This window comes from Asterias amurensis, chromosome 13 (assembly GCF_032118995.1).
Source record: "Asterias amurensis chromosome 13, ASM3211899v1".
Classification (NCBI taxonomy): Eukaryota; Metazoa; Echinodermata; class Asteroidea; order Forcipulatida; family Asteriidae; genus Asterias; species Asterias amurensis.
The window spans coordinates 15,258,528-15,279,070 of record NC_092660.1 but is presented as its reverse complement, the minus strand read 5'-3'; the positions used below and the strand labels follow the sequence as shown (position 1 = coordinate 15,279,070).

The window sequence follows — 20,543 nt, the reverse complement described above, 5'->3', positions numbered from 1 at the left end:
CAGAAAAGTATAATTGTTTTGAAAAGTTACCACTAAACTTACGCAATTAACTTGACATTAAAAATAAAACATTACCTTTTAAGACCATAGAGCCCTCAAATAGTCGATGGTAGGCCTATAGACGATGTGACCTCTGACGTCACTCGAAAACCATAACATGATTCGTGCGCATACCGCAGGGCAAAACCTTTGCGTTTTGGCAGCCAGCTACCATGACTACGCGTCTTTTTGCCAGGCGAAACATGACGTATACAGTGTTTTGTTAATAGAGGGCGGTTTGAATGTAAACACTACATTATTTTGAACCATGCTAACAACAACATTAATGTGTGTTTGTGTTTTTTTTTTTAACTTTGTTTCGGTTTGTAATCCAAAACGAAAGAACTGTTTTCTTTTAGATCTCCAAAAGGCCAGAAATGCGTTTCCGTGTTCGTACAAGGTTTTTTGAATGACTGCAGTGATCTGTTTGGTAATTCAACATAAATCATGTTACAAAGAAACATCAGAAGCAACATGTTCTCAAGAACGTTTGCAACAACTTACAAAATCAGGTCATTTTTAAAAGATACTTTTTCCCAACAAAGTTCAACAGATACTTCTAATATTCTAAGTTTAAGATATTTGTCCCTATCAACAGGTAGTTATTGTTCTATAGAGACACCGACGGAGGTGAAAGGGATGAGCATTTACAAACACAAAAAAAGCAAAAGTCATAGTATGACGTCAGTAATTTTAAAACAGTATCCTGTACTGGTTTTAATCTTTCAATTCAAATAGCAGACAATAGGCCTACCACTATACAAAATGCACAGCACGGTCGCGGTTAACAATGGTTCTGTCAGTCCTAAAAAAGACAACATTTCTTGAATAAAACGGTGAGTAAATGGAAATAAAATAATCACAGTCAAAACTCAGAGCTCTGGAATCTTATTCCTAACAAAATGAAAGTTAATGGAAAAGAGATCGAGACTGAAGCTCGCGATCACAAACTTGACTTGTTGTTATAATATTATGCTATTACGAAAGGCTTGGTTTAAAGCCATTGGACCCTTTCGGTGTCCAAGGCCCACACTTCGTGTATCACAACTTCTATATCAAATAACAAACCTGTGAAAATTTGGGCTTAATCGGTCATCGGAGTCGGGAGAAAATAACGGGAAAATCCACCCTTGTATCCGCGCGTTTCGCCGTGTCATGACATGTGTTTAAAATAAATCCGTTATTCTCGTTAACGAGAATTTATATTGTTTTACTGTTTTCTCAAAAAGTAAAGCATTTCATGGAATAATATTTCAAGAGAAGTATTTCACCACTACCTTCTGTAAACCCTGTAAGTTATTTGTAAATCTGTGAACTTTTTTGTTTTCTGTACCGAAAGCGTATAATGGCTTTAAACAGTAGAACACCGAGGGCCCACTTGGGCTTATTCATTACATTTAAATACAAACTAAGTTTTTGTTATGTTTTATTTACATTGGGCTACAACAAAAAGTTCCAACAAAATGACTATGTGTTTGTTGCAGTTATTGACCCGCAGCACAAGCAAACTTGATTGGCGGTCATTTTGAAATTCAAGAGATTCAATCTGTTCTTATTAATTTTCTTAATGTAGGCTTATCATTAGTAAAACTTTATTAAAACATGGGTATAAACACCAGCTCTAGTTCTCTGCGAGTCTCAAAAGGCGTGACACGGAATAAAACATATTTGATTTGCAGCCCTCTTGAAATTCAAAATTGCCGCCCTAACTGAATAACCCAATACTATTATTCTTGTTGGGTTCCTTGACCCTGAAAACATTTATACACCCAAACTAAGGCTCTATCTAGAGTCTCACAGACCAAAATATGGGCACAACCAATTTTGGGAGGCAGCCATATTGAAAATGGCGCCGTTTTATGCATCCCAACTTTAGTAAAATTAAAAGTACAAGTCAATCAAAGTCATTCTGTGCGTTATATTGCCCTGGGTAAGACATTATCAATAACAAGTTATCTAACACTTAATGGCTACATATATAGAGGCTCCGGAGTAATGATGCAGGAGCTCAAACAACGGTCTTGAATTCAGGCATTTGTTATGACACATGACTAAAATTTGGTGCTCAAATCCCCAGTGCATCGACAGCCTTATTACCGTTAATCAGATACATGATTTGGAGTACGGCAACTCGCAAATAAAATGCATTTACTTCTTCCAATTGACATAGACTGGGTGGGAGTCTTTATAGCGAGTTCCCATGTTGCTCGATGGAGTAGGATGCTGTTCAAATAATACAGAAAATGTAAGATTTAGTTTAGTTACAGTGAAGAAATATATCATTTACAATGTTTTTGAGATTGTTTCCACATGAACTATTTACAGAAGGTTAATTTAACTTGGACAGGTAACATGTTAACATGAAGCAGGAGTTGACTTGGGTGCAAGTTCACCCGGGTATGAGTTAAGTCCGGTACGAGTTAATCAAAATCATATATACTACCAATCATAAATACCCCGGACAGTTTCGCTGTTCATATTGGTGGAGAGCGCGTCACGTGGGTGTGTATAAACCTTTGTTTATAACCGGTAAAAATTGTAATTCATGGGCGTGACACGCGACCTTGCACCTGTTCTTATAAGACAGTTTATCCATTCCTATTGGTCGAGAGCAACGGCTGAAACAGTTGTGCAACATCACAGGATACACGTTGTTTACCCGAGCGCGGCGGAGGGCTTTACCATTTCATAGCTTGGAGGGGTGTTTTGTTGAAACAAATCATTTAACAATTATAATTTTTTGCACCTATTTTACACATTGATTCCCTTATTTAAGGAGTTCACTAATCACTGTTGCTGATATCATTTGATGGTTTGAGTGAGGCAAGTCTACTCCTTGTATTGATGTCCTTTAAAAGATAAGTGTGTTTGGTGTGATGCAATATTTGAATAAATGTTTCACTCTGGAAAGTTCATAGTATGTTTTACGCTAAGCCTTACGCTAAGCCTTACCAAAACTTTGACACTTTTTGTACACTGTTTTAAATACATAGAATTAGTTTAGCTTACCCGTAACTTCAGGTTGTCATATATTTTGACCCCCGTTCTCACTTCACTCTTTTTCGGCTTTAAAGGAGTCTGTTGGTCGTGGGACAACACTTTACTCCCCTGCTGACTGGACACTAAGAGAGTTTCAAAGATGAACTGATACTGATCCTGAACAATAAGACAAAAAGTGAAATGGAACATTTACATGAAGCACAACAGTGTATGTTCTATTCTCATCAAGAAATAGTAAGTGCGTATAACATAAATCGTCACAGTGTCGCTTATGATTTTGTATATATATTTATTGACCAAACCAACAGCGGACGAGCTGTCAATTACAGGAAAGGACAATACATGTACACAATTTTAAATATTCATATATCCTATGCATAATATGTATGTACAAAGTTAACAATAAAAATATAAACATCTAAAGAAAGAAAATTAAAGCAAACATTATAGATTAAATAAATTACAATTTGGAAAACAAACAAATCAGCATGAACAACTGTAAATCAATTAAAAAGCATATTGCCTACTTTAAAGGCAGTAGACACTATTGGTAATTACTCAAGCATAAAAACTTACTTGGTACGGGCAATGGAGAGCTAGCTGATGCAAAACATTGTGACTGAGAAACATCTCTCTCTGAAGTAACGTAGTTTTCGAGGTGGAAATAATTTTTTTCATTCATATCTCGCAACTTCGAAAACCAATTGAGCTCAAATTTGCACAGGTTTGTTATTGTCTGCATTATGTTGAGATACACAAAATATAGGAAGACTGGTCTTTGACAATTACCAATAGTGCCCAGTGTCTTTAAATTATAAAATAAAATAAACAATAAAACAAATAAAATAAAATTAAAATAAAATATTTTGCAGATTATGCCATCAGCAATACTAAAGTAAAATAGTTCTTCAAAATACATAGCCCCTATAGGTACAAGTAAAGACACAATGGAGCAACCAAAGCAGTGCTACAATTTTATGAAGTCGCCATGACAATTTTCGTTGACGCAAAATACTTATTCGGAGGTTAGCACAATAGGCCTATGAATATCGAAGGAGCGAAACATTGAATTAGTTTGAGGGAATAAAACACTTCCTTTGATGCTACGTTTTGTGACTGGTCCCGTTCCATTTTGTTGTAACGAAACAGTTTAGTTCGGTCTCAAAACAAATTCTGTTGTTTGTTTTCTCCACCTAAATCATCGACGTACTCACTAGATTTAATAGAAAATGACCACGAAAATGTTTTCTGTCCCCAATGAATTGGAAGTGTGTTTAACGTTCCGTGGCAGCTTAATGACTTTGAGGTAAAATGATTTCGAGAGAACTAAACGATTTTGTGGGATTCGGAATGATACCTTCGTAAAAAAGAAACCACAACACACAATTTTTGTTTCTCGTTTATTTGCCCTAGCTATATATACGAGTTCGTTGTCTTACCATGGTTTGCACCAATTGGTACCGCCTGTTGTTCATATTGCTAACACACTTCAGCACATCGACTTGTCCTTCCGCTTCAGATTGTTCCAACAAGATATCCAATGCAATGAATGTTCCGGTGCGGCCTGCTCCAGTGCTTCAATTTTACAAAACAAAAAGGGTACATTGTGTAAAAGTGAATTTTTTTTCAAATTTCTCACAATTTAAACAGAAAAAACATCAGCCAATGAGTAATATAAATTATGTTTTTATGTTCAGAAGCTTTGGACGTGCACTACTGTCGACGGTATGCTACCTAACTTACTCGTGCTATATAATAGATGTTAAATTTACTCGTGCTGTTTTGTAGTTATGCTTAAGCCTCACAAGTAAGCCGCAGATTTTATGTGTAAAAGTCCACAACAACAATTTAAAATCCTTTGTAACAAAAGCAACACATTAACGGTTTAAAGTGTTGATGCGCAGTCATCGTCCGACTGGCATATGTGAGATTTACTTCCTATTGTGTTTTTACTACAAATGAACTTAAGATATCCATCACTGAAAAGCACAACAGCGAAACTTCTAGGAAACTGGACAAAAACGAAGACCTTGTAAGTAAAAGCACAAAAGCATTCAACAAAATACATCTAGAATAATATTGGTAAGGGCCTCCATAAACCAATAAGCAGATAAATTACTAATCAGTTAATAAAGCATGATTTGGGCAGAGGGGGATTTATATTTGTAAGCCTTCGAGATGATCTAAAGCAAAAGAGGTTCAGTGAGTAATATTTACCTTAATGAGGCTTAAAGAATATACGCCCCCCCCCCCCTCCCAGTCAGTTCCCTGAAAAAGATTTAGAAATTGCTGACGTTGGGCCCAGCATCTCCAAAAAAAACAGCCCACACCAGATCAGCCCACTGTCACCGGTATAGGTTGGTAGACGTCGACTCTGGAGTTCAGCTCATCAGGAGCCACGACAGTCCTGGGTGCGGTCCAGTAGAACCCGTCACTCTTATAGCACCGATCCATCGGTGGGGAAGGTCGAGTTGACCACTTTTAGCCACAATCCAACGGTTGGGAGAGGGGGAGTGGTCGTCGTAGACGGAGGAAATGTGGGCCCAACTAAACGCTGCACCATCGCGCAGGAATGTCTGCATGGGCACTGACTGGGGACCACACAAAAGGTGGTCAAGTCTTTAGGGTCCTACCACGAACATGCATACATGGACACTAACTGTGAACCACTCAAAAGGTGGTCGAGCCTTTGAAAGGGTTTCCCCGGGCGTGTAGCTAATTAACAACATTCCAGAAAAGAAATTGAACGTGCGGGGGGGGGGGGGGTAGAGAATGTAATGAATGACGTTGTGACAATACCTGCAGTGGACGATAATAGAACCTTGATATGTCTTTTCTGATTGGTGTACTCGTCCAACAAACTGAAGCAATGATGAAGAGTCGGGTGGCTTTATATCAGGCCATGCGATGTAATGATACTGCAGGACCTGGAGCGATTCACCCTCAACGACCGTCTAAACCACAAATTATGGAACAAAACAACATAAGAGCAAAATAGTTGTTTATTATAAACTGCTAATGTTGCCAACAAAAAAAGAATAAGAGGAAAGCTTATTTCAAAACATTGCCAAAATGTAGTTAAAGCCATTGGACCCTTTCGGTAAACAGTGTTGTCCAAGGCCCACACTTTGTGTACCACAACTTCTATATCAAATAACAAACCTGTGAAAATTTAGGCTCAATCGGTCATCGGAGTCGGGAGAAAACAACGGAAAAACCCACCCTTGTTTCCGCGCGTTTCGCCGTGTCTTGACATGTGTTTAAAATAAATCCGTAATTCTCGTTAACGAGAATTTACATTGTTTTGCTGTTTTCTCAAAAAGTAAAGCATTTCATGGAATAATATTTCAAGAGAAGTCTTTCACCAGTGCCTTCTGTAAACCCTGTAAGTTATTTGTAAATCTGTGAACTTTTATTTTTTTTCTGAACCGAAAGGGTCCAATGGCTTTAAGTTTAGCTGAGTTATTGTCTCTATAGTGATACGCATTATGCAAAAGCCTCCAGTGTTATTTTGACTAATACAAATTCTACAAATTATTGTGCCCTCTACATTTAAGAACAATTTACCTTAGATACTTTGAAGGTCCTCAAAATGAAAGTTGGATGTGATTCTTCTTTCACATTTGTCACAATAAATTCCCCGTACATTGACGATTGATCTGGCCAATACTTCTCACATTTATCCTGTAACCGACAACATAAAAGTGTCATTATTTCTCAATCACAGTAAAGCATGCAAGTTGGCTTCATTTATATGGCAAACAAAAATGGACTGAGCAGTTTACTATTCTATTACTATACAATACTATTCTGACAAAACAATTAAATTTTCACTTGAAGTAAGACAAAGTGCATTAGACACAAGAAACTTGTTTTATAAACAGGTGTCTTAAAGACCCCGTTTAATGGTTTCATTGAACTCCGTAGTCGCATTGGCGTCTACCTACATGTGTTGTTTCCATGATGATCAACCAAATATTTTACCTTTTCCTTCTCAACCAGATTGGTGAGCATGACGATCTTCCCAACTCGCTCCTGCCAAATCATGCGCCACATGTCGTTAACAGTTACCTGATTTGGACCTGCAAATTGGACCCCAAAAGACATTTAAAGAGTATACGAATCGGGGGAAAAACTTTGAATTTGGACTGTTCAAGCAAAGACGATTCGATTGGGACGTGGTCTTTTACACTGTTTTGTTATAGCTGTAGACAGTGTGACATAGGATTTTGAAAACAATTGGTAACTTGCCAATCAACGGGACATGGTTTGTGGTCAGGCATTGTTCAAGATTAAGAAAGCGAAAAGGTATATTTTCTTTCCAATTTCAACTTTTTTAGAATTTTTGTAAAACGCACACAACGACCCCCAATCATAATGGTTCAGATGTGCTGGTTTTTCCGGACCATAATTCGGACAAAGAGGTACGTCGGACACAGTGTGTAAAACTTATAGGGTCTTAATAATTGTTTAGGTCGTTCCTATGTAAAGTCCTTGGTTCTTTTTGTACCAACTTTTATCAGCTTAAATATTTAGAAACAACAAACAACTTATTGGAAATATATCAGAATTTGAACTTTATCTAGAATTTACCTTGGCAAGCAATGTATCTTGATTTACGATTGTATCCCTAGAAATAGAAATAGTAGAAATATAAGTGATCCTTTAATGTTTAAGATTTTTTATTTATTTTTTTATTTTTTTATTTTTTTTTTTTTTTGGGGGGGAGGGGTGGGGTGTGGGGGTTGTTTTTTATATAATTTGAGGCGAGGTTTTGAAGTTTACAGCTTGTTTTTACTTGGTTTTGGGGGTCTAAGTGCATGCTATGTCAACAAAATTGCAATAAATGGGACCAGAGTGGCTCCATCCTGAAGAAGATATCAATCAATGAAGAATATATGCTAAGCAGATATTGAGTCAAAGGAAGGTTGTTACTTACGTCAATGTAACTAGCATTAATGTAGTCTGAGTGCGAGTCACCTTCAAGTACATCCAACACAACACGGGAGTAATCGTCTAAAGGAAATAATATAACAATGATGCCAAAGATTCAACAGTGAGTTGTGTAACCGGCAATGTCTCTAGTATCATCGACATTAAGAATAGTTTACATTTTGCACTTTACGAATTGGTTTCCAAGATAGTGTGTTAGAAACTCGAATTCAGCATGTAAAAACAGTTTTAATTGCGTTACTTTGAAAAAAAAATATATTTTACTATCAGAAAAAAAAAAACAGTTTAAATTATATTGCAGTTTAATGCAGTTTTGCTTAATTTTTCCCCTTTATTAAATCGGATGTTTGTAAGATTACGTTGCAGTATTAACAAGTAATTCGTTCTGATACAGCCTAACACAAGAAAAACATGTTACACTTGAGAAAAGGTTAGGGAATTTGTGTGAGAAAAACCAGCAGAAAAGTTAAAGCACAAAATTTAAACTCTAAAACTTCCCGGGTCCAAATTGATCCCGTCCAGGTCTGTGAGGGCCTGACCCATTTCTGGGTCAGTTTGGACCGATATCTGTATCAAAATGATCCAGACGTTTTTAAAGTGCAGAACAAGGTATGGAAAGGAGTTTCTTACAGGGCAATATGTTGATGTATCTGTTCTTCTTCGCATTTCCCTTCATTTTGGCGATACTCCGAGAATGGGTCAGCTGTGTAGAAAGAACCTTCGGAAGGAAGGAAAAGAACAAACAAGAGCCTTATCACACCAAGCATTTACAGATAACCATGTTTTACAAACAATGGTAAGAGAATTGTACACTGTAACGGAGACAGTCATATTTAATGCATTAAACAGAAATACGGTCACTGTTATTTCTGTGATAACTCTTGTGGTTCATAACTAACACGTATACGGTTCACATGAGCCTGATCCTTTTACTGGTTCAGCTGCCAAGGTATGGGAACCTTTTTCAGTGTTTCGCTTTTTCTGTTTCTTTTTTCTTTCCTTCATCTGTTTTTACTGGATAGCTTAGCTCATATTCTGGGTACTTTTGACCCATTTCTGTGTCGGTTTCGTATAGATTCCGGGTCAAATTGACCCAGAAACAGGCCAATCCTACTGATTAATGGCGAGCCGGTGGGTTTTGACTAGCATATCACAAATTAATGGTTAACATAATAATTTGTTTCATTTAAAATAATAATTTGGGCCCCGGCTGGCATGACTCTACGACTGTGATGCATTTTTTTGCCACGTCCAATTGGAATTATACTCTTATCGGCCTCAAATGTTTAAGCTCTCCCTATTAGTTCCAAATCTAGATGTTAGCAGAATAATGTTTATTTCATCAATTTGATCCCGGCTAGTGGTACGGGGTCTCTTATTTAAAATATGTTTGGTTATTAGTAGCAATACGTAAAAACAGTTATTTAGGTTTACCTTAAAGTCCTGCTTGAATCCTGCATTAGAGTCCATCTTCCTTCCTTCAATAAACTGTGCGAGATTCACTACAGCGACTGAACTAGGGGATACAGCAGATTTAGGAGATGCAGGGGCAAAGGATTTATCGGAACCAACGGATGCAGCAGATTTAAGCCATACATCGGATTCGGGGGATGCAACGGAACAAGAGACCGCAGCCTCGCTGGAGTTTCCCCGCAGATAAGGCGTTAGCTTGACCGCTCCTTTAGTCGACACAGCCGGCCATTTCCTCGACTCCATACCTTTCGATGGTTCGGGAAATATTTCATCAGATGGAACGATGTATACTTCATATGGGAAATCAGTTGAAGACGTTCTTAAGTTTCCAGTGGATGATTGCGCAATGGTCACACCAACAGCATTTGATTTCGAGACACATGCTGCAGTTTGTTTCGTGTACCTCGCACACGGTTGAGCAGTTGTCGGTGCTGAACATTGGTTGATGGGTGAACATTTATGTGTAGATTCAAGTTCCACTGTAAGAAGAAAAAAACACCACGTAAAAATGTGCAGCTTTTAAAAACATCTAAAAATCTGTTTTCGTACAGTGGTTTCAAATGCACAACAAGGGGCAATTAAAAACTGGACTTATATCAAATTTTGGGATCAACAGACAAACTGACAAATGTGGGATTTGAACAAACGACCTCCAGATTTAAGGTACAGGCACTCTACAAACTGAGCTTCTTTATCTTTCTTCAATCACACCTAAGTTTGCTATATACAAACCTGGGAAGCAGCAGCCAAGAGATCACCTTTACGATCACGTCTTGTTTAAGATTAAAGACACCGGACACTATTGATAATTGTCAAAGACCAGTCCTTTCACTTAGTGTATCTCAACATCATGCACAAAATAACAAGCCTGTGAAAATTTGAGCTCAATTGGTCGTCGAAGTTGCGAGATATTAATGAAAGAATATACACCCTTGTCACTGAAGTTGTGTGCTTTCAGATGCTTGATTTCGAGACCTCAAAAGTTAAGTCTGAAGCCTCGAAATCAAGTACTTGGAAAATGATTGCTTTCTCTAAAACTACGTTACTTCAGAGGGAGCCGTTTCTCACAATGTTTTATAATATCAACCTCTCCCCATAACTGTTACCAGGAAAGGTTTCATGCTAATAATTATTCTGAGTAATTACCAGTATTGTCCTTTCACTGCCTTTTATGTCTGCAAATAAGTATAAGGAATTATTTAATTGTTCGTTTTAAAAAGCTCGTGTCAAGCTTACCTGCGTCATTGGAAACTGTGGATGTTCTTCGTTGTGGTCGTTTTGACCTCTGCCTGCGTATCCTATTTACAAAATCAAACAGTATTAATAATAAGTTGATGCAACAAAACATAAACCTGTTATATCCTTCATTTGGCATTGATTGTTAAATATAAATGAATTTGTAGTTATTATATTATGCTACAGTTTACTTTAATGAAAATCATTCATACCGTTGACTGTATACGTGTACAGGCAACCGCCTAATCAATTCACACTAAAAATGTGTTTAAACGCAATAGCATGGTGGATAATTAGATCAAATATAAAAATTAATAAATCAAAAACGACTCTTTATGATATTCACCGACAGGCTAGTGTGGGCTAATGTATTGACAAACGCATTACCCCTATCCAATGTGTGAAGCCAAATTAAGTAAATTGTTTAGATTAACCAATATCCACTGGTCCGGGACGTTATCGACTTCCATGTTGAAACGCAGTCAACGGAAAGGAATAAAAGTAATGGTCAACAGATACAAATGACTGCTGTTGGAACCCAAGCGTGGCTTATGCGAAAAAGTTTTCAAACAGAAGTATCTACAAAAAGCGTTCGGAGAAAACTCTCTAATTTTACTTGGCTTTGAAGGGGAAAGTCACGCGACGCAGCTGAATAAATAAATTTACATTTTTTTTTTCGGGGAACAGTTCGCATACTAGAGGAACCGAACAACTTACAGTAAAACTGCAGCAAGAAGAGCAGCAATTAATACTGGTACAAGTAGAGTAATCACGACAGCAGAGGCAACGTTAATCTCCGAGTAATGCCCATCCACTGTTTAACAAACCAAAAATCGTTAAGTGCTAGTAAACATCGATGTAAGGGTAAAACCAAACTATAAGAGTCTTTTTATCCTTGGTGTAAAATTCAAAAATCTCTTACTACGAAAAATATTGTTATTATATTTGAGTTTAAAGGGAAGGTACACGTTTGGTAATTGTCAAAGACCAGTCTTCTCACTTGGTGTACCCCCAACATATGCATAAAATAACAAGCCTGTTAAAATTTGAGCTAAATTGGTCATCGAAGTTGCGAGAAAATTATGAGAAAAAAAACACCCTTGTTGGACGAATTTGTGTGCGTTCACAACAGGAATTATTTTAGTGAGAAATTACCTCTCTCTCAAAATCTATGCTACTTCAGAGGGAGCCGTTTCTCACAATGTTTTATACTATCAACAACTCTCCAATGCTCGTTACCAAGTCAGATTTTAAGTTATTATTTGTAATTACCAAACGCACCTTCCCTTTAATAGCACAAAGACCAAGATTATACATGTATATGACATCGTTTTCACTTTGTTTTAGAAGTATGTTCTTAAAGCCATTGGACACTTTCGGTAAACAGTATTACCAAAGGCCCACACTTCGTGTACCACAACTGATACAACAAATAACAAACCTGTGAAAATTTAGGCTCAATCAGTCATCGGAGTCGGGAGAAAATAACGGGGAAAACCCTACCTTGTTTCCGCACGTTTCGCCGTGTAATGAGTTTAAAAGAAATCCGTAATTCTCGACAACGAGAATTGCTAATTGTTTTAATGTTTTCTCGAAAAGTAAAGCATTTCATGGAATAATATTTCAAGAGAAGTCTTTCTCCATTACCTTCTGTAAACACTGCAAGTTATTTGTAAATCTGTGATTTTTTTATTTTTTTTTTCCGAAAGTGTATAATGGCTTTAAACGACACTCTTAAAAGGCCGGGTCGGAAGTGTGAGGCTGACCCCATTTCTTGATCAGGGTGACCCGGCAACTGGTTAATAAATTTGATTTTGACTCATATTCAGCATCAGTTTTACCGGATTTCTCACAATTTGACACAAATTCCGTGTCATATTGACCCAGATCACACTGACCCAGTATCGGATCATACTGACCCAGTAAAAGGTCTGACCTTACAATGGACCTGGAGTCTGGGTCAACTTTTACCCGGTACGTTTTAGGGTTGGAAAAGGTGCTCAAAATCTACGCGATGTTCTCAAGTGGTATATGTTATCTATAGGAAGACGCGTGCATTATTCGTTTGTTATAGATGCACACTAACTTGTAAAATATTGATTGAGTTGGTAAAAATAATTCTGAGCAAAACACATCCAACAAATACTTTCACTAAAATCCATCAAATTATTTCTTACCTTCAATCGTCAGTGGTTTGTCGTTCCAAACTATGCTAGCCATCTGCAGGAAAATACAATGCCGTAAATTAAAGATGATGTTTTCGGTGATAATAATTAAAAATAGTATGCTTTTGAGTCACAGATTGAGTATAGGAGAGCAAACATAACAGTGGTTGCGTTACTCAACCTAAATCAAATGTAAAAGTATTTGCTCTAGTCTAATCGAAACATTTAACTGGTTAATCCGTGTGTTTTGTTTGCAAAGTTTTGTTGCAAACTCTTTAGTCTGGTGGGGACAGCCGGATGCACTTTCCATGCATGTTTTGAAGATAGAGCTCAGTGAAATAAAACACCCAAATTGACAGAGAATGTTAAACAATTTCCTCAAGATTTTACTCGATCCAACTCTTCTATTAATAGTCATGATCAATGGTTTATTACCTACCTTTTCGTTTATTCTGCTGACAGCACCGACGTAGATCTCGTACACAGCGCCCTCCTGCAGCGGTGGGTTCCAGTGCCCGCCGTATGTCTTGTTGTCACCAACGACAAACTTTCCTGGGAGTCTTCCAGGTAATTCAGCAGCAATGTAAGCAGAGGGATCCTCGTCATAGTGCCAAAATTCAGGCACAGCTTGTTCGGATATATTGCCTGTCGGGGTCAAACCACTGCTGATGTCCCTTACACCAATCTGGTAAGAACTAAAGACGTTAAGACCTACGTTAATGTTTAAAAGAACAAGTCTTACTGATATTGTCCTCTAGGGATTTGCTAAGATATGCAATAATGTTCTGTTACTCCTCATCTGACCCTTGTGTGACAATCCCAATAGGGTTTTTGAAAAGTATTGACAGAAGCCGAAGAAGAAGCAGACGCAAAAAACAGTCAAATTTGTGGGTGTTTTTGTTAGAAAAAAGTAAGATGTCAAACCAATCCACAATAGCGACACTATTATGTACCCCAAGAACTAATAAATCATCCTCTTTTGAGTATAATCGGTTACCTCATTGGTTTAGTATTGTATTTGCATTTTGTCGGAGGGGGGGGGGCGGGGTTCTTTTTTTCATCGACTAGTTTTAGGGTCAAGCTAGATTGAGCTACACACCTTCAGCCCTTCCCAGCACTTGTACATTTGACTTACCTGATATATGTAGACGTTCTCTTGTTGACCAGCCTGATTGCTATAGACGAGACGGTCGATTCATTCCCAATGAGAATTGGCGTATTAGGGGTTGGTAGATCTGGTATGAGTTGCACATGAGCAAAATTAAAAGGTTAAAGCACCAACGTGGGTATTGAAATGAAATAAAATAATATAATGAATCGTTGACATCAATACTAATATAAATAGCACGCCCACCCTGTTTCTGTTCACTTTGTCTATCCAAGAATAGAAAATACCTTAATATTAAACTCTGTAAAAAGTCCCGAGTCAGAACTGATTTAGATTATAAATAGACTTGTACTTGAAACGTGCAACAGTTTGACCCATTTCCAGCAATTTTTTATGTCATTTCAAATGCAAGCTTTGAATTAAAGATCCTTGTTCTTAAACTCTACTCACACCAAATCCGGCAGTACATACTTTTTACTTGAATAAAATTGCACGGGATTTAGTTAGAAATTTGCATAATAATTTGTTATAACAAATGCATACCTGTTGCCATTTGAGTGTAAACGTCCAATCTTTCCTTTTGTCCCTCGATGCCGGCGTGATTAACTGCCCAAATGTGCAGCTCGTATTGTGTTGAGGGTTCTAGATCAACAATAAGTGCTTTACGGGAGGGCAGGTCAACCACTTGTTGAACTTTGAAGGCTGAGAAGTTGTTAAACTTGAAGGTGGTGTCGTATGGTCTTGCCAGTACACGATACTCAATCTGAGACGGGACATTGCAATGAGTGAAACGGATCAGGATAAGAATCAGGATCATTGTATTGGTTACCAAAATTCGCTTGGGTTCCTTATAAACTACATTCAACAAAATACATCACATAAACTATAAAACCAGTAATAAGCTTATTCGAGAAAATAAAATTAGGTTAGAAAAATTAAAATTTAGTATTAAAAAACGGCCAGTTATGTTACACATTAAAATGGATTCTTGACTGAAATCGGTCACGTGTTGATAGGGGAAAAATATTCATTTCATAAAATATTGCATTGTCACACATGGCCACAGTTCATAGAGCTGCTTAAATGCTGCTTAGTGCATTCAGTTAGGCAAAAATTAGCAGGACGACAGTCACAAATTGTACATGTGACATTGTAGTACGGCAGGCAACCTTTCTCTCGTAAGCATGAGAGTTAATTGTGCTTAGCTGTTTTTTATGCTTAAGCAGCTCTACGAAATTGGGCCCATCAGGTCACTTACAATGTATTTATTGATCAATCCATTTGGCATTTGCGGTTCACTCCATACTAGGGCGACGGTCGTCTGAGAGAAGTTTGCCACAACAAATGACTCCGGTTTACTTGGTACTGAAAGTGTAAAGCAGGATTTGTTAATAAATTTGTTGAGTTTCGAAATAACCTTGTATCTGTAATTAAATCAATAATCCACACTCAGTTCCACTTTTATATGAACAAAATGGAAATGAACCATGCAGCAGCACAAACTCATTTCAGCCTTGAAATTATGTGTGTTGAACTCTAAACCCATTTGAGTCATATATGAATAATAATTTGTGTTCAGATTACTGAGCAAAACGGAGATAAGCTACTCAGCGAGCTCAATAGTTTAGAATGTATGAAAAGAATGTTTCCATGTATAGTACCTATGTTTGTGTACGCATGCAGCTCCAATGGCCGTTTCAAACTTCATTTATTATTTCAATCGATGAATAGGACTTCTTTCTGTCGCGTTTTCGTTTAGAACCATAATTTAACAAAAATCAGAACAAGGGTATATGTGCACTTCTGCCTAAAGACAGTGGACAATATTGGTAATTGTCAAAGGTTAGTCTTCACAGTTGGTGTATCTCAACATATGCACAAAAAAACAAACATGTGAAAATTTGAGCTCAATCGGTTGTCGAAGTTGCGAGATAATGATGAAAGAAAAAAAACCCTTGTCACACGAAGTTGTGTGCATTCTGATGCTTGATTTCGAGACCTCAAATTCTAAACTTGAGGTCTCGAAACCAAACTCGTGGGAAAATTACTTCTTTCGAAAACTACGTCACTTCAGAGGGAGCTGTTTCTCACAATGTGTTATGCTATCAACCTCTCACCATTACTTGTATTCAAGAAAGGTTTTATGATGATAATTATTTTGATACCAATAGTGTCCACTGCCTTTAAGCTGAAACTGCACACGGATTGAGAGGTTTGTTCAGAGCAAAACACTTTCATCTGCGCACAACCGTACCTTCGCTTAGTTTGCTCCCCAATGTGGAACAACCTACCAGTATCCATTAGAAAGTGTAACGCTTTTGGTCTTGTCGAAATGCTCTGTCGTTGTATGTTTGTGAACAGTAGTATGTAAGGTATGAAACAAGGGGACACTAACCGCCATATTTAGTCATTTGAGTAACTGACGAACTTGGCCCCGAACCGAAGTCATTTACTGCATACACTGTAAACGTGTAGAATGTATACGGCAAAAGATCTATAACTTGCTTAGTTGTAAGTTTGATGACACCTGTCGTCTGCTCCCCCTTGGCAGCATTAGTTAGGGTAAACTGATACTCAGTTATGACTCCATGGCGTTTACCACATTCTGGTAAGTCCCAGGAAAATGTTATTGTTGTGTTGGTGACGTCACTTGATCGCATTTGGGTGGGAGGACCACTTGGGGCTGAAAATGAAAAAAAAAGTTGTGTTCTCTGTTGTCAATTGCCCTAAAGGCAGTGGACACTATTAGTAACTACTCAAAACAACTATTAACATAAAAAACTTACATGGTAACGAGTAATGGGGAGCTGTTGATAGCATAAAACATTGTGAGAAACGGCTCCCTCTGAAGTATCGTAGTTTTCAAGAAAGAATTAATTTCCCACGAATTTTATTTCGAGGCCTCAAAATTAGAATTTGAGGTCACGAAATCAAGCGTCGAAAAGCACACAACTTCGTGTGACAAGAATGTGTTTTTTTTTCCTTATCTCGCAACTTCAACGACCAATTGAGTTAAAATTTTCACAGGTTTGTTACTTTATGCATATGTTGAGATACACCAAGTGAGAAGACTGATCTTTGACAATTACGGAAGGTGTCCTGCAGTGTCTTTAAGCCATTTCGAGATATGGTAAACACAAACACAATGACACCATTTGGTTTGGGAAAATCTGTATTTATACATTCAAACCAAACATTGCACTCTTACTGTGTCCGCCATACCACAAAAAGATTAATACAAGTAGTAAAGTCGTTTTAACTTAAGGTTGAAGATCTTTCATCAAAAGCGTGTCTGCTCTAAAAATGAAAGAATAAATTGTTTCTTTGACTGCTGTCTCCAAATGTTACATGACTGTCCGGCTGGGACAACAACACTACACTTACACTTATCAAACATCATGTCACATTTACAATTTTGTGGCTGGTATCCTGCTCATTTCTGCTTAGCATAGCATTTTCTTGCTTAAGCAGCTGAATGAAATTGAGCCCTGGCTTTGAAGGTATTTAACGATCACGGTATTGTAAAGCAGGTAGAACTTCTTTGAGTTTAATACTCGATTTCCATATCCTTACCGATGCCTGTGGTAGTGTCAACAGTCGATCTTTCCGCTCCTCGTCCCACTTTGTTGAAAGGCGTAACGTACACATAATAGGTAGAGTGTGGGTACAGACCCGTGATGGTTGCAGGCGACTGGGAAACACTCGGCACTGATTTGCGAGTCTGATCGTGAGCCGCACCACATTGGTCCCTTTTATTGACAAAAATGTTTCGTTTTGAAAATGTCAGTAGTCTATAAACCCGGAACCTGTGTCCAAACTACCCAGATATGGGTAAAAATGACGCAAAATCTGAGTTAAAATCCTATTCTTGAACCACCCTCCTGGTCGGCCTAACCCTGATATGGGCTATGGCCGCAAGATTGGGGGATTGTTGAATAAGCCTTATGCATCATTATTGTGTATTAACAAAAAGGGAAATCAAAATACAAAAAAGGGCGCCATCAAGATTTTTCATTGGAGAAGCCTTTTAAAGAGGACAGTTGATAAACAGTGATCACTTATAATCGCATACAAATACACAGGTCATACTTCATGTTTTGCTGAGAACAAAAAATCAGTGTCTACGAATTATTGTTTCCTATACCAACACACAAACTTTATCCCAAAATGTAAAGTACTATAGGAAACGGAGGTTTGTTTTTGTCTATCAAACTTCTTCGTCATCAGTGCGTTACAAACCACTTGCAGAATTACGATGTCTTATAATACCTTTCGAATGATGGTCTGGAGAACCAGTCAAATACAACAAAAAACGTATTTTTTTTTAATCAAACATAGTGGGTGATGTTCCGTTTTGCGAACAGCCCGTTGTGATTTCGTGTCCTTTCCTTTTTTCTAGTTAAAGGCAGTGGACACTATTGGTAATTACTCAAATTTATTGTTGGCATAAAACCTTACTAGGTGACGAGTAATGGGGAGAGGTTGATGGTATAAATCATTGTGAGAAACGGCTCCCTCTGAAGTACCATAGTTTCCGAGAAAGAAGTAATTTTCCACGAATCTGATTTCGAGACCTCAAGTTTAGAATTTGAGGTCTCGAAATCAAGCGTCTGAAAGCACACAACTTCGTGTAACAAGGGTGTTTTTTCTTTCATTAATATCTCGCAATTTCGACGACCAATCAAGCTCAAATTGTCACAGGTTTGTTATTTTATGCATATGTTGAGATACACCAAGTGAGAAGACTGTTCTTTGACAATTATCATTAGTGTCCAGTGTCTTTAAGTAAATTGTCAGTATGTTTTTATACCTGTTGTCAAGTTGATATTCCACTGTTAACTGATCGACGAAGCAGTTAGTAGGTCTTTGCCATGACACACGTATCTCAGAAGAGGTGGTAAAGATCGTCTGTAACGAAGTCACACCTTCAGGAGCTGTAAAAAAGAATGCGTCAAGTTAATATTCCTATGTATGTGATTACGTTCACTTTTCTGCTGAGGGATTAAAGGTCTGTTGGACACTATTGGTAACTTTACTCAAAATAATTGTTGGCATAAAAACTTCCTTGATAACGAGCAATTGAGAGTTGTTGATAAAACATTTTGAGAAACGGCCTCCACTGAACGTAGTTTTTGAAAAAGAGGTAATTTCTCACTCAAATACTGAAATACTTCAGGCCTGAAGCTTTTCTTTTAGTGGGGGGGGGACATCTGAAATAACACAAACTTGTGCAACAATGGTGTTTTTTTCTTTCATATTTGTCGCAACTTCGACGACCATTGCGCCCAAGTGAGGTTTGTTATTTTGTGCATGTTTATGTTGAGATACACTTAAAAACTGTTTTAAAATGGTTTATTTGTTTTATAATGTCACCGCAGCAAACCGCTGAAATGCGGAATATATTACAATCCTTATTAAAAGCTTTACAATAACAGAAAATACACAAGGGAAGTGATAAATATCCCAAAACGAAGACCAGTGTCGCATGCAATTATGTCCTCTATGCAATACTATCAGGAGAACATTATTGCATATGCAATAATGTCTGCCAGACGGTTTTGCATACGCAATTGTGTCCGCCCGGACGCTGCTACATAATGCAATGTGCCCGGACACATTTGCATATGCAGTTGTGTCCGCCCCGTGCAAAACCGTCCTTTAAAAAAACGCCCTTCGTCGACGGAACACGTTTGCCAATTTTTTTTTACAAGCTAATAATTGCATGATCATGGGAAATGTTCGGCTTTTGGGTATTCGCTGCAATCAAAAAATACGTGCGTGTTCATGCTGCATACTTAGGTTCAGTGCATGCACGCAACTTACGCGCGCACATACATGTACAGTCATGTACATGTCCATCGGACGGTTTTTGCATAGCCCCGGACACGATTGCATATGCAAAAGTGTCCGGAGCGGACATTATTGCATGGCGGACACAACTGAAGCTGACACCGGCAGAAATGTACAAACAGTCTGAAACAACATTAATGTGATTGCTGTCTTTGACATCCCCAATTACCTAACGTGTTCAGTGCCCTTATACAGAACTTGGCTCTGCTAAATTCAGACTCGGTTCAGGACTGTAGTGTTTGGACGTGGGCTTGAAATAAACCATCGTATGGAAATATGCAAATATCACTGCACCTTACAGAAAAGTAGTGCAGGAACAATTTTACTTGGAAGATACATGATATTAAATTCTAGAGACCAACTATATTACGCGTAATATTATAGCTCATACCTATTGCCGTTGTATTCTGATGTTTCTGTGCCGTCCATGGACCACTGCGGCCGCTGGATGTCACAGCTCTGATCTTCAACGTGTAAGATGTACAAGGTGATAAACCTGTAAATGTTTTGAATCTCGATGATGTGTATCTCGCGGTAGTTGAAGGCGAAAGGCTTGTTTTCTGCCAGACGTACTGGTAGCGTGTTACTGCACCTCTTCTCTGTCCACATGGAACTTTACTCCAGGTGAAACTGATGGATCGCGTTTTCGATGAACTGACGCTGATTACCGGTACACCTGTTGGACCTTTATTTTCATAAAAAGGGGGAACAATAATTAT

General features: G+C 37.9%; 1 protein-coding gene across 1 annotated transcript in view; it reads right to left on the bottom strand.

Annotated features, from left to right (window-relative positions):
- Window positions 1-794: 794 nt before the first annotated feature.
- LOC139946269 (receptor-type tyrosine-protein phosphatase F-like) overlaps window positions 795-20,543 on the bottom strand; it is a 34,049-nt gene continuing 14,300 nt past the window's right edge. Inside the window, exons 5-25 of the mRNA XM_071943890.1 lie at window positions 20,216-20,509; window positions 18,785-18,908; window positions 17,548-17,723; window positions 16,370-16,657; window positions 15,233-15,339; window positions 14,518-14,737; window positions 14,002-14,101; window positions 13,306-13,561; window positions 12,879-12,921; window positions 11,419-11,515; window positions 10,702-10,763; window positions 9,427-9,944; window positions 8,623-8,710; window positions 7,979-8,055; window positions 7,633-7,669; window positions 7,024-7,121; window positions 6,607-6,723; window positions 5,839-5,993; window positions 4,479-4,614; window positions 3,049-3,195; window positions 795-2,262 (exon numbers count right to left, since the gene is read on the bottom strand). Of these exons, the coding sequence (XP_071799991.1) occupies window positions 2,188-2,262; window positions 3,049-3,195; window positions 4,479-4,614; window positions 5,839-5,993; window positions 6,607-6,723; window positions 7,024-7,121; window positions 7,633-7,669; window positions 7,979-8,055; window positions 8,623-8,710; window positions 9,427-9,944; window positions 10,702-10,763; window positions 11,419-11,515; window positions 12,879-12,921; window positions 13,306-13,561; window positions 14,002-14,101; window positions 14,518-14,737; window positions 15,233-15,339; window positions 16,370-16,657; window positions 17,548-17,723; window positions 18,785-18,908; window positions 20,216-20,509 (3,215 nt within the window). The 3' untranslated portion in view covers window positions 795-2,187. The remainder of the gene's footprint in view (window positions 2,263-3,048; window positions 3,196-4,478; window positions 4,615-5,838; window positions 5,994-6,606; window positions 6,724-7,023; window positions 7,122-7,632; window positions 7,670-7,978; window positions 8,056-8,622; window positions 8,711-9,426; window positions 9,945-10,701; window positions 10,764-11,418; window positions 11,516-12,878; window positions 12,922-13,305; window positions 13,562-14,001; window positions 14,102-14,517; window positions 14,738-15,232; window positions 15,340-16,369; window positions 16,658-17,547; window positions 17,724-18,784; window positions 18,909-20,215; window positions 20,510-20,543) is intronic.